The 14,354-nt window shown below is 36.1% G+C and overlaps 1 protein-coding gene across 1 annotated transcript; it reads left to right on the top strand.

Moving 5' to 3' along the window:
• Positions 1–2,233: 2,233 nt before the first annotated feature.
• LOC143224167 (peptidoglycan-recognition protein SC2-like) lies at positions 2,234–14,150 on the top strand. Its single transcript, XM_076452604.1, has 4 exons — positions 2,234–2,467; positions 4,152–4,337; positions 13,202–13,407; positions 13,821–14,150. Exons 1-4 carry the CDS (start codon positions 2,416–2,418, stop codon positions 13,953–13,955), a joined length of 579 nt encoding a protein of 192 aa, XP_076308719.1. The 5' UTR covers positions 2,234–2,415; the 3' UTR covers positions 13,956–14,150.
• Positions 14,151–14,354: the final 204 nt, after the last annotated feature.

Below are 14,354 nucleotides of genomic sequence, written 5' to 3'. Positions count from 1 at the left end.
TCATAAACTTACTACTGACCTACACATAACATACGACCCAGTGTTTGTTCCACTGAAAAACAAAACAAATTCGACTTAACCTCTTTATTCATTTGCAAATTACGCTTTTACAAGAAAACTAAATTTTTGAAATTTTTATGTCCCAGTTTTAACGAACATTCTTTGTAAGTTTGTAAAATTTACAAATGCGATATGTTGAGAAAGAAAGAACAATATAGTAATTATTATCCTACTTTTGTGTAAATTAACAACTAAACTAATACTGCCATTTTTCCAATACTTCTCGAGACTCACACGTGAGTTTGGCTTTTTCGTTTTCTCTTCTACTAAGACGTGCACCAGACAGATCCAACAAGTATATCATTAAACATACGATATACAAAGTATGAACGGTAATATTGCTTACAAACGAAAGTACGTTAGAGATGGTGATTGTAAACGTCGTAATTAGCAACTGAAAGTTATTTAAGTACGATGATTTATATCGCTAAGTATTTGTACAAACATTATCAGTTAGGAAGCAAAAATGAATAACTCATTCCAGAGTCGTTGTCAAAAAAATGTTGGGCTCTGTGCATGGTATTTAATAGTGAAATATATACATCTTAATGCTAATCAATCATTAATAATATGTTCCTTGGTTATCAAATAAAGTTAAACTGATGGTTACTTTGTTGTTAAAGAATGAAATTAATTAAAAATAGCAAAATATAAATATTTTACATTAAACATATTTGGTTTCTTTGAATTTCATGTAAAGCTATACGAGGGTTATCTTTCTTACTGCTGTCAGAGTTGAAACGGATACGTTACAAGTACAACCATCACGGATTCTCTTTACGTTTGTTTGTTTTTTGTTGGATTTCTACTCAAGTTTATTCAAAGAGCTAAGTAAACGTATCCTTCCCTAATTTTTATTTGGTAAACTACAAGAAAGGTAGCCAGCCAACACATCACCCATTGCCAAATCTTTGGCTGCTCTTACAAGACCAAACAGTGGAACTTTACCGTCATGTTTATAACACTCTCACGGTCCTGATGTAGAAAGAACGTTTTTATATTTTATTGTTGTTATTGAGCGGCTAGGACACACGAACCATGATCCACAATCCAGCACGTTAAATACTAGGCCTCACTCAGTTCTTTCTTTCATACAAAAATCAGATTGGACGAAACGGAGTCGAAGTATAAATTGACATCTAAAATATTATTTTAAAACTGTATTAAGTTACAATTCAGCATTTTCTAATATTCTATGAAACAAAATGTTTATGTTTATTAAAGTTCTTACAATATTCGATTCCATTTAAAAAGTATATATCTTTTAATCCTCTAGTAGTTTTAAATATGAATACAAATGCTAAAAGTGTTATGGTTTTAAAAAAAAGTGTTGAGCTATTCTGGATTTAAATTAACCTTTCCTCATATGCACACGTGCCCCCAGTGGTTCAGAGGTATGTCTTCGGACTTACAATGCTAAAAACCGGGTTTTGATACCCGTGGTAGGCAGAGCACAGATACCCCATTGTGTAGCTTTATGCTTAATTTTAAACAACTACAACAACAACAATCATATGCGCACGTGATGAATTAGTTATTCGTTTGTTAATTTCACAAAAAGCTACCTAAGAGCTCTGCGCATGTCAGTGCCTAATTTTGAGCTGTTAAACTATAAAGAATCAACTAAACAACAGTCCCCATAGTAAATTTGTTCGAATAGTGGGACACGACGTATTATCATTATATATTTATTGTAATTCGTTTCTGAGACGTATTCTTCCCCCTCCCCTACAGGTGAGAAAGTTCGATTTCTCTTGGTAAACACGGCAGATAGCCCGATGTGGCTTTATCATAATAAAACACACGTACACACTGAAACGTCCTAAATTTTAAAGAAAATGTAGGAAGTTTTCATGACTTTTCTTTGTTCCTTTTTTCGATTACTTGTTCATATGAATGTATAACATGTGTGCGGTTGATTGAGATATCCTTGAGACGACCCTTGAAAACCAGTGTTGTATTCCGGTTTCTATAGCAACAAACCATTTCATCTCAAAAAAAACTTTAAAAAATCGGGGAAAAGTGTCTTGCCAAGGACACAACAACTTGTCATGAGTGAATTCAAACACGTAACCATCCAACTAAGAGTCCATAGCATGAAACTACTGAGCCACTCTCTTCCCAAGACATCCTTGAAAGCTGTAGATACGACTGGAATTGCAGCTTTGGTTATAGCCCTGGGCACAATTGCTTGAAATATCGTTGAAAGGACAATTAATTACAAGTGAATAACCTGATCTCCAGCTATGCATGCTGGGAAGTATTAATACCTCTTTCTTATAAATACTGGAGTTGTTAAAAACTGTATTACACCCCCCTTGTAAAAGCTAGTTACTTATTCAAGAAGAGCACAAGATGCTATATTGGGTTGTGCTTGTTTGTCTTTTGGGTAAATTCACTGCTGAAGGTTAGTAGATATATAAGTATGTAATGTAAGTAATGTTTTTAAATTTATGACCGTTAAGTTTGTTTCAGAACATTGCCCAAAGCTTTTGTTTGTTTGTTTTTGAATTTCGCACAAAGCTACTCGAGGGCTATCTCTGTTAGCCGTCCTTAATTTAGCAGTGTAAGACTAGAGGGAAGGCAGCTTGTCATCACCACCCAGCGCCAACTCTTGGGCTACTCATTTACCAAAGAATAGTGAGATTGCTCGTAACATTGTAACGCCCCCACGGCTGAAAGGGCGAGCATATTTGGTGCGACCGGGATTCGAACTCACGACCCTCAGATTACGAGTCGCACGCCTTGCCCAAAGCTACACAAAGGGTTAGTGGAAAGGATGTAACACCAGTCACAGCCGTTATTGCGTCCTCTTACCTAATTAAACAAGAGGATTTTACTGTCACTCTTATAGCACACCAACGAACTCCAAAGTCTAAACCGAAACACGAATCATGGGATTCACAAACAAGACATGAGAATCAATAAATCACGCCGTGTCCCATATTGACAGCCGATGATGAAAATGCTTTCAGTGCCTCGGAATCTTGTCTTTTTGTGAACCTGTTATTCGTATATTTTTAGAATGGCTTTCTTAACTAAAATCAAAATCATTTGTAATCATGCTTTGATGTATGTAAATCGTATTTGTTTACTTTATTTTGCAATAAGTATGTTACAGCTTATCCAATGTTTTTTATCATTTACTTTTTAGTTCTCTCTCATGTCCATTGGGTTCTTTTATTTTTCTCTCTTGACGTATTTTTATTTGTAGAATCTGTTCTCTTCCCCACTACAATCTTTTCCAGAAATACATCAGTGATGAATTTATGTACAGTACCAAAATGTTGTGTGTTCTTTTTACAACATACCTGTTTTGTGGCTTTTTTTAATGATAAAACATGTGAAGAAACAACAACAAATTAGAACTAGAATATAACATATATTATTATTATTATTGTTTTTCTTTTGAGAAATTTAAAATAACAAGTTTTTCAGAAGTTGAAGGTCCTACATAATTTGAGAAACAAAATGTATCCCAGTTTTCTCAAAGTTTTTGGTAGAAAGCAAACTTTTTTCTTTTAAATTTCTTAAATATCCCTAAGATATCATGTAAACTACCCTCTTTACTCTTTGTTAGAGGTTAAACTACCCTCTTTACTCTTTGTTAGAGGTTAAAATTCTGTAAAGCTAGTGTTAAACTATTAGTTAGAGAGCTTGGTCTTTCAAGTAATATTTCATTTTAAATAGTTAATATTAAATCTATTTTCTGGTTTGGTTTGTTTTGAATTTCGCGCAAAACTACACGAGGGCTACCTGCGCTAGCCGTCCCTAATTTAGCAGTGTAAGACTAGAGGAGAGGCACAACTTCCCTTCTTGTGGCTTTACGCGAAATTTGACAAAGAAACTAACTCTGTAGATTATACTTGCACAAACTTTTTATGTTTCTGTGGTTACGTCCAATACGAATTATTTCGAACGTAGCTTGTTTGATATAAGTCTTCTAACATTAGGAACCTATTGTTCTTGTAATAGAATTAATTTAAAATCGTTCCATTCTATAAGAAATCGTTTTGTTATTGTTGTCCAAGCTGCATATTTTTATTCAATTATGAGTTTTCTCTTACAGTGTTCTACTTTTTGTTTTCCAGCTTGTAGTGGAGTGGAGATAGTTACACGATCCCAGTGGGGTGCTCGGAATCCAACTGGAAGTTCTACACTCTCAACTCCAGTTAATGTTGTGTTGATTCATCACACTGCTGGGTCTTCTTGCGACAGCTTGTCGTTATGTTCCTCTATAGCGAAGTCGATCCAAAACGAACATATGGACACTAACAGTAAGAATGAAGCTGTCTTTAATATTAGAAATTTGAATTCAAAAAGGTAGTTTTACAAAATATGGGTATTACATAAATGTAAGTTCTCGTGATAGTGATCTGATAAGAGTTGGCTTAGTAAGTATGCTTCTCGCAGAGGCGAATATGTGAAGAGAATTGAACTGAGTGTGTAGGGTTAGGCAAAATATGGTTCTCATAGATACGAGTCTGCTAACGCAATTGAACTAAAAAGGTTGGGTTTAGAACATATGGTTCTCAAAAAAAGAAGTAGGCTATTGAAACTGGGTTTAGGAAATATGGGCCTAACACAGACGTGTAGGCAAGTGAAACAGATCTGAGAAAACTTGGTTTAGGAAATGCGAGTCTAACAGAGAGGAGAAGGCTAGTGAAACTGATCTGAGAAAACTGGGTTTAGAAAATATGGGTTTAACAAAGAGGAGTAGGCTAGTGAAACTAAACTGAGAAAATTGAGTTTAGAAAACATGAGCCTAACAGAAAGAAGCAGGCTACTGAAACTGTGTTTAGGAAATATGGGGCTAAAAAAGACGTGTAGGATAGTGAAATAGATCTGAGAAAACTGGGTTTAAATATGCGGGTTTAACAGAGAGGAGAAGGCTAGTGAAAATGATCTGAGAAAACTGGGTTTAGAGAATATGGGTCTAACTAACACAGACGTGTAGGCTAGTGAAACTGATTTGAGAAAAGGTGGTTTAGGAAATGCGAGTCTAACAGAGAGGAGTAGGCTAGTGAAACTGGTCTGAGAAAACTGGGTTTAGACAATGCGAGTCTATCAGAGAGGAGTAGGCTATTGAAATTGGGTTTAAGAAATATGGATATAACACAGACGTGTAGGCCAGTGAAACTGAATTGAGAAAACGGGGTTTAGGAAATGCAACTCTATCAGAGAGGAGTAAGCTAGAGAAACTGAACTGAGAAAATTGGGTTTAGAAAACATGAACCAAACAGAGAGGAATAAGCTACTTAAACTGGGTTTAGGAAATATGGGCTTAACACAGACGTGTAGGCTAGTGAAACAGATCTGAGAAAACTGATCTGGTTTTTTGGAAATGCAAGTCTAACAGAGAAGAGTAGGCTTATGAAACTGAACTGACAAAACTGGGTTTAGGAAATGCGAGTCTATCAGAGAGGAGTAGGCTAGTGAAACTAAACTGAGAAAACTGAGTTTAGGAAATATGGGTCTAACACAGACGTATAAACCAGTTAAACTAAACTGAGAAAACTGGGTTTAAAAAAATGCGAGTCTAACAGAGAGAAGTAGACTACTGAAACAGCGTTTAGGAAATGCGAGTCTATCAGAGAGAAGAATGCTAGTTAAACTGAACTGAGAAAAATGGGTTTAGAAAATATGAGCCTAACAGAGAGGAATAGGCTACTGAAACTGGGTTTAGAAAATATCTGGCTAACACAAATGTGTAGACTAGTGAAACTGAACTGAGAAAAGGTGGTTTAGGAAATGCGAGTCTATCAGAGAGAAGAACGCTAGTGAAACTGAATTAAGAAAACTGGGTTTAGAAAATGTGGTTTTAACAGAGAGAAGATGGCTAGTGAAACTGAACTGAAAAGACTGGATTTAGAGAATATGGGTCTAACAAAAAGGATTAGGCTAATTAAACCGGGTTTAGGAAATATGGGGCTAAGAGAGACATGTGGGATAGTGAAGCTGATGTAAAAAAACTTGGTTTGGAAAATGCGGGCTTAACAGAGAGGAGAAGGCTAGTGAAACTGATCTGATAAAACTGGGTTTATAGAATATGGGTGTAACAGAGAGGAGTAGGCTAGTGAAACTGAACTGAGAAAACTGGGTTGAGGAAATGCGAGCCTATCAGGAAGAAGAATGCTAGAGTAATTGAACTGAGAAAAGTGTGTTTAGGAAATGCGAGTCCAACAGAGGGAAGTAGACTACTGAAACAGCGTTTAGGAAATGCGAGTCCATCAGAGAGGTGTAGGCTAGTGAAACTGAACTGAGAAAATTGGGTTTAGAAAACATGAGCCCAACAGAGAGAAGTAGGCTACTGAAACTGGGTTTAGGAAATTTGGGTATAACACAGACTTGTGTGCCAGTTAAATTGATCTGGGAAAACTGTGTTTAGGAAATGCGAGTCTATCAGAGAGAAGTAGACTACTGAAACAGGGTTTATGAAATGCGAGTCTATCAGAGAGAAGAAGGCTAGTGAAACTGAACTGATAAAACTGGGTTTAGGAAATGCGAATCTAACAGAGAGAAATAGGCTACTGAAACAGGGTTTAGGAAATGCGAGTCTATCATAGAGGAGAAGGCTAGTGAAACTGAACTGAGAAAACTGGGTTTAGGAAATGCGAGTCTAACAGAGAGAAGTAGACTACTGAAACAGGGTTTAGGAAATGCGAGTCTATCATAGAGGAGAAGGATAGTGAAACTGAACTGAGAAAACTGGGTTTAGGAAATGCGAGTCTAACAAAGAGAAGTAGGCTACTGAAACTGATCTGAGAAAACTGGGTTTAGAAAATATGGGATTAACAAAGAGGAGAAGGCAAGTGAAACTGAACTGAGAAAACTGAGTTTAGGAAATACGAGTCTAACAGAGAGGAGTAGGCTAGTGAAACTAAACTGAGAAAATTGGGTTTAGAAAACATGAGCCTAACAGAAAGAAGTAGGCTACTGAAACTGTGTTTAGGAAATATGGGACTAAAAAGACGTGTAGTATAGTGAAATAGATCTGAGAAAACTGGGTTTAAAAATGCGGGTTTAACAGAGAGGAGAAGGCTAGTGAAACTGATTTCAGAAAACTGGGTTTAGAGAATATGGGTCTAACTAACACAGACGTGTAGGCTAGTGAAAATGATTTGAAAAAAGGTGGTTTAGGAAATGCGAGTCTAACAGAGAGGAGTAGGCTAGTGGAACTGATCTGATAAAACTGGGTTGAGGAAATGCGAGCCTATCAGGAAGGAGAATGCTAGAGTAATTGAACTGAGAAAAGTGTGTTTAGGAAATGCGAGTCTAACAGAGGGAAGTAGACTACTGAAACAGCGTTTAGGAAATGCTAGTCTATCAGAGAGGCGAAGGCTAGTTAAACTGAACTGAGAAAACTGGGTTTAGAAAATATGAGCCTATAGAGGAGAATAGGCTACTGAAACTGGGTTTAGAAAATATGTGGCGAACACAGATGTGTAGGCTAGTGAAACTGAACTGAGAAAACTGGGTTTAGGAAATGCGAGTCTAACAGAGAGAAGTAGACTACTGAAACAGGGTTTAGAAAATACGAGTCTATCAGAGAGGTGTAGGCTAGTGAAACTGAACTGAGAAAATTGGGTTTAGAAAACATGAGCCCAACAGAGAGAAGTAGGCTACTGAAACTGGGTTTAGGAAATTTGGGTATAACACAGACGTGTGTGCCAGTTAAATTGATCTGGGAAAACTGTGTTTAGGAAATGCGAGTCTATCAGAGAGAAGTAGACTACTGAAACAGGGTTTATGAAATGCGAGTCTATCAGAGAGGAGAAGACTAGTGAAACTGAACTGAGAAAACTGGGTTTAGGAAATGCGAGTCTAACAGAGAGAAATAGGCTACTGAAACAGGGTTTAGGAAATGCGAGTCTATCATAGAGGAGAAGGCTAGTGAAACTGAACTGAGAAAACTGCGTTTAGGAAATGCAAGTCTAAGAGAGTGGAGAAGGCTACTGAAACAGGGTTTAGGAAATGCGAGTCTATCATAGAGGAGAAGGCTAGTGAAACTGAACTGAGAAAACTGGGTTTAGGAAATGCGAGTCTAACAGAGAGAAGTAGGCTACTGAAACTGATGTGAGAAAACTGGGTTTAGAAAATATGGGTTTAACAAAGAGGAGAAGGTAAGTGAAACTGAACTGAGAAAACTGCATTTAGGAAATGCGAGTCTAACAGAGAGGAGTAGGCTAGTGAAACTAAACTGAGAAAATTGGGTTTAGAAAACATGAGCCTAACAGAAAGAAGTAGGCTACTGAAACTGTGTTTAAAAATATGGGGCTAAACAAGACGTGTAGGATAGTGAAATAGATCTGAGAAAACTGGGTTTAAAAATGCGGGTTTAACAGAGAGGAGAAGGCTAGTGAAACTGATCTGAGAAAACTGGGTTTAGACAATGCGAGTCTATCAGAGAGAAGTAGACTACTGAAACAGCGTTTAGGAAATGCGAGTCTATCAGAGAGAAGAAGGCTAGTTAAACTGAACTGAGAAAACTGAGGTTAGGAAATATGTGTCTAACACAGACGTGTAAACCAGTTAAACTAAACTGAGAAAACTGGGTTTAAAAAATGCGAGTCTAACAGAGAGAAGTAGACTACTGAAACAGCGTTTAGGAAATGCGAGTCTATCAGAGAGAAGAAGGCTAGTTAAACTGAACTGAGAAAAATGGGTTTAGAAAATATGAGCCTAACAGAGAGGAATAGGCTACTGAAACTGGGTTTAGAAAATATCGGGCTGACACAAATGTGTAGGCTAGTGAAACTGAACTGAGAAAAGGTGGTTTAGGAAATGCGAGTCTATCAGAGAGAAGAAGGCTAGTGAAACTGAATTGAGAAAACTGGGTTTAGAAAATGTGGTTTTAACAGAGAGAAGATGGCTAGTGAAACTGAACTGAGAAGACTGGATTTAGAGAATATGGGTCTAACAAAAAGGATTAGGCTAATTAAACCGGGTTTAAGAAATATGGGGCTAAGAGAGACATGTGGGATAGTGAAGCTGATGTAAAAAAACTTGGTTTGGAAAATGCGGGCTTAACAGAGAGGAGAAGGCTAGTGAAACTGATCTGAGAAAACTGGGTTTATAGAATATGGGTGTAACAGAGAGGAGTAGGCTAGTGAAACTGAACTGAGAAAACTGGGTTGAGGAAATGCGAGCCTATCAGGAAGGAGAATGCTAGAGTAATTGAACTGAGAAAAGTGTGTTTAGGAAATGCGAGTCTATCAGAGAGGAGTAGGCTAGTTAAATTGAACTGAGAAAACTGGGTTTAGAAAATATGAGCCTATAGAGGAGAACAGGCTACTGAAACTGGGTTTAGAAAATATGTTGCGAACACAGATGTGTAGGCTAGTGAAACTGAACTGAGAAAACTGGGTTTAGAAAATATGGGTTTAACAAAGAGAAGAAGGCAAGTGAAACTGAACTGAGAAAACTGCGTTTAGGAAATGCGAGTCTAACAGAGAGGAGTAGGCTAGTGAAACTAAACTGAGAAAATTGGGTTTAGAAAACATGAGCCTAACAGAAAGAAGTAGGCTACTGAAACTGTGTTTTGGAAATATGGGGCTAAAAAAGACGTGTAGGATAGTGAAATAGATCTGAGAAAACTGGGTTTAAAAATGCGGGTTTAACAGAGAGGAGAAGGCTAGTGAAACTGATCTGAGAAAACTGGGTTTAGAGAATATGGGTCTAACAGAGAGGAGAAGGCTAGTGAAACTGAACTGAGAAAACTGGGTTCAGAAAATGCGAGTCTAACAGAGAGAAGTAGGCTACTGAAACAGGGTTTAGGAAATGTGAGTCTATCAGAGAGGAGTAGGCTATTGAAACTGGGTTTAAGAAATATGGATATAACACAGACGTGTAGGCCAGTGAAACTGAATTGAGAAAACGGGGTTTAGGAAATGCGACTCTATCAGAGAGAAGTAGGCTAGAGAAACTGAACTGAGAAAATTGTGTTTAGAAAACATGAGCCGAACAGAGAGGAATAGGCTACTTAAACTGGGTTTAGGAAATATGGGGCTAAATCAGACGTGTAGGCTAGTGAAACAGATCTGAGAAAACTGGGTTTAGGAAATTGCGAGTCTAACAGAGAGGAGTAGGCTAGTGAAACTGAACTGAGAAAATTGGGTTTAGAAAACATGAGCCTATCAGAGAGAAGTATGCTAGTGAAACTGGGTTCAGGAAATATGGGGCTAACGGTATGGTGTAGTTACATCTTATCGCCATTACTTACAACTGCAGAAGCTTCTTGTAAAGGTGATGATAAATGATGATTTTAAATCTGTCCGGGTGGTAAAGTGACTGAAAATAATGAAACTATTATTACTTCTATTGATTAATATCGATGAAAAGGTAATGTTAAATTTAGGATTGTTGTCCATGGTCGTGGTTTGACATTATGTTGTTGTTTTTACAAGTAACTGTTTAAAACATATTAATGTTTAATATTAAAAACAAAAATGTTGATAAATTGCTAATTATCGAAAGTTGCGAAAAAATTATTGTTAAAGATAATTTATTACGACCCTGGAAACTATTAATCGTGAGGGTAAAGGCGGTGAATTCTGTTTAAATGTCTAATGTTTGAAGTGTCTTCCTAGGTCAGGTGGTTAAAGCACCGAGGTTCGCGGGTTCGAATCCCCGTCACACCAAACATGCTCGCCCTTTCAACCGTGGTGGCGTTATAATATTAAGGTCACTCCCACTATTCGTTGGTAAAAGGGTAGCCCAAGAGTTGGCAGTGGGTGGTGATGACTATCTGTTTTCCCTCTAATCTTACACTGCTAAATTAGGGATGGCTAGCACAGATAGCCCTCGTTTAGCTTTTCCATAAATTCAGAACAAACAAAACCAAAACTGTCTTTTTGTCTGTGATTATGTTAGTCTGCTGAGTCAAAGAAGCGCTCTTTCTTTTTGAAAATTTTATAAGCAAAATGAGATATGGATAAAAATGTGGACTATTATACTAGTTGATTTATATATTTAATAATTAAAATTTTCACAAAATTCGCCTCTTATCTGAGGGCCCGGCATGAACAGATGGTTACGGGTGCTTAACTTATAAACTGAGGGTCGCGGGCTCTAATCTTCATCACACCAAATATGCTCGCCCTTCCAGCCATGAAAGCGTTATAATTGTAACTTTCAATCCCACTGTTCGTCAGAAAAAGAGTAGCCCAAGAGTTGCCAATAGGTGGTGATGACTAGTTGCCTTCCATCTAGTCTTATACCCCTAAATTAGGAACGGCTAGCGCAGATAACTCTCGTGTAGCTTTTTACGAAATTAAGAAACAAAAAAACAATATATCTCAGAACTTTAAGATATATGTGATAAGCCACTTTCATCTCATTCTGTCCTTTTTGTGTTGTTAATACATTATGTGTTTTTGAGACCGATACTGTTATATTTTACCTTTAGTACCAATATTATGATACTATATATTTAACTTTAATACTGATACTCTTATATCTCTTACTTTTAATACCGATACCATGATACTATATAATTTAACTTTAATACTGATACTCTTATATCTCTTACTTTTAATACCGATACCATGATACTATATAATTTAACTTTAATACTGGTACTGTTATATCTCTTACTTTTAATACCGATACCATGATACTGTATATTTTAACTTTAATACTGATACTGTTATAACTCTTACTTTTAATACCGATACTATGATACTGTATATTTTAACTTTGATACTGATACTGTGATACTATATGCTTTAACCCTGCTCGTTTTTATTTCTTATGAAATGTTTCTGGAATACTATGTTATTTCTAATATTTAATTAGTAGTATTAAATATAATACTAGTATTTCTAGTATTTAATTCTAGTATTTAATTTTGGTTATATCTAAAGGCATTCAAAAAAACGTATTTTACTTCTATTCTATAAGCTATCCCCCAAAAGTAAAGCATGTTTCTTTCGAATGTTAATATAGCCTTCATTATTTTCAATGAATCAGTAAGTTATTTGTTAACACGTTGCAGTTAATTGAAAAATTAAAGAAACGTATTATTGATAAACACATTAACTTGGTATTCGTTTAATTTAAACCATTAGCATTTAATGTTACATCCAGCCAGTAACCATAACGATGTTTTTTGTTGTTGTGTAGATTTTAGTAATATTTCAAATTTTTCATTATTTAACGTATACATCCATTTGTTTGTTTGTTTTTGAATTGCGCGCAAAGCTACACGAGGGTTATCTGCACTAGCCGTCCCTAATTTAGAAATGTAAGACTAGAGGGAAAGCAGCTAGTCACCACCACCCACCGCCAACTCTTGGGATACTCCTTTACCAACAAATAGTGGGATTGACCGTAACTTTATAACGCCCCTACGGCTGAAAAGGCGAGCATGTTTGGTGAGACGGGGATTCGAATCCAGGACCCTCAGATTACGAATTGAAAGTCTTAACCCACCTGGTCATGCCGGGCCGTGTACGTCCATAATTATAACATAAAAAGAAACAGATAACTAGTATCCACACTCCACAGTATCCACACTCTACAGTATCCGCACTCCACAGTATCCACACTCTACAGTATTATGTTCGCAGTGAAAAAAAATGTCTTAACTAAACACTGTTCTCTTTCTTAAACCACTGCTTATTTTTAACTTGAATATATAACATGACGAGCTAATGATATTTTTTATTCTATTTTCTAGTGGCCTTTTTAAGTCCGTTTCCATGGACTTTATCAGATGACTTGTATTTTTCTGTCTGAATATCGATGAATTATTTGTTTCCTGGTCCTGTGTTTTTTTGTATTGTGAAATTCCAATTATGGAATTCAAGAATAGTTTGATTATGCATGACAGTACTTGTGTAAAGTATTCTTTAGCAGTTGCTTTAAATAGGGTACATTCATGATGCCAGAAAAAAAAACATAGAGGTTCAAAAAATATTGATATAAAGAGGACGCTACAGTCATCTCGATTTTGTCATCTCGATTTTGTAAGTTTCGGTATTGTCAAAACGCTACAGTCATCTCGATTTTGTAAGTTTCGGTATTGTCAAGATGAAATATTATTAGTTGCATCTGTAATTAGGTTTACTGTTGATTACATTTTGGATTGTACATTGTTTCGGTTTATATTTAAATGTACACCCACCATTTTCAATTTCAGAATGGTCAGATATTGGATACAGCTTCTTGATTGGTGGAGATGGACGAGCTTACGAGGGCCGTGGTTGGACAAAGGTTGGAGCCCACTCGCCAAATTATAATAGAAAATCTATTGGAATTTCCGTTATGGGTAATTTTGAGAACGACACACCGAGTTCGACTGTGTTACAGGGAGTGAAGAAACTAATCGAATGTGGAGTTTCTAACGTAACTACATTTTTGTAATTAATTTCATTGTAAAAATAGATTTTAGGACAAAGTTTAAAAATTAGAGAACTTTGGTAATGCTGCCTAGTAATTACTTGGTAGAAGATTTTTTGTTACTTGAATTTTTTTTCAGTTACAGAAGACTAAAACTTAATGACACGATGCCTTTATATCCATGTACGTGTCTTCGTCGTTTTGAATGTGTCAACAAATTCTACTAAATGTTTTGTCCTGTTCTCCATTATTTAATCTGTTTATTTGTGCCGTAGAAAATTAAACGGTCTCTAAATATGTAGAAATTAAATTCCCGAATAAGTAAAGTCCTTTGTCACGTTTGACCATATATAACTTTATTCATCTGTATCTTATGTTTAGCTAACGTGTAAGAATGAAACTTTTAAATTTCCTTCTAGGGTTACATAACAAAAAGTCACACAGTTCACGGTCACAAAGACGCCAAGTGTACCAAATGCCCGGGAGTCAATTTATACAACATCATCAAAACTTGGACCAGTTATGGAGGAAAACTACCTGATTATAAGTGCTGAAGATACTGAAGTGATATACAAGGAGCTTGACTACTTTGCTACGCATTTTCTTTTATGTAACTGGAATATAACTACAATCAGTTATAACAACTCACGAAAAAATGCTTCAACAAGTTATATATTTTTGAAGGTTTGATTCTCTAATTTGATTTGTTTTGTCACATAAGATTAAGGTAGTCAGATCTTTCTTTTTGCGCCCTCTGTTTCTTTTATACATATGTATAAAACACTAAATAAAGCTCTACAAAGGAATAAAACGTTACTTTGTTTAAGAGGTAAAATAGTTTTAAGGCATATAAAGCATTTTGTTACTTCGTGAATATCCTTGTTGGCTATTTTCATGGAAAAGTATATGAACACACAGATACATATATAAACATACGTCCTCCAATGGGTCGG

This window comes from Tachypleus tridentatus, chromosome 8 (assembly GCF_004210375.1).
Source record: "Tachypleus tridentatus isolate NWPU-2018 chromosome 8, ASM421037v1, whole genome shotgun sequence".
NCBI lineage: Eukaryota > Metazoa > Arthropoda > Merostomata > Xiphosura > Limulidae > Tachypleus > Tachypleus tridentatus.
This window is presented reverse-complemented; position numbering and strand designations above follow the sequence as displayed.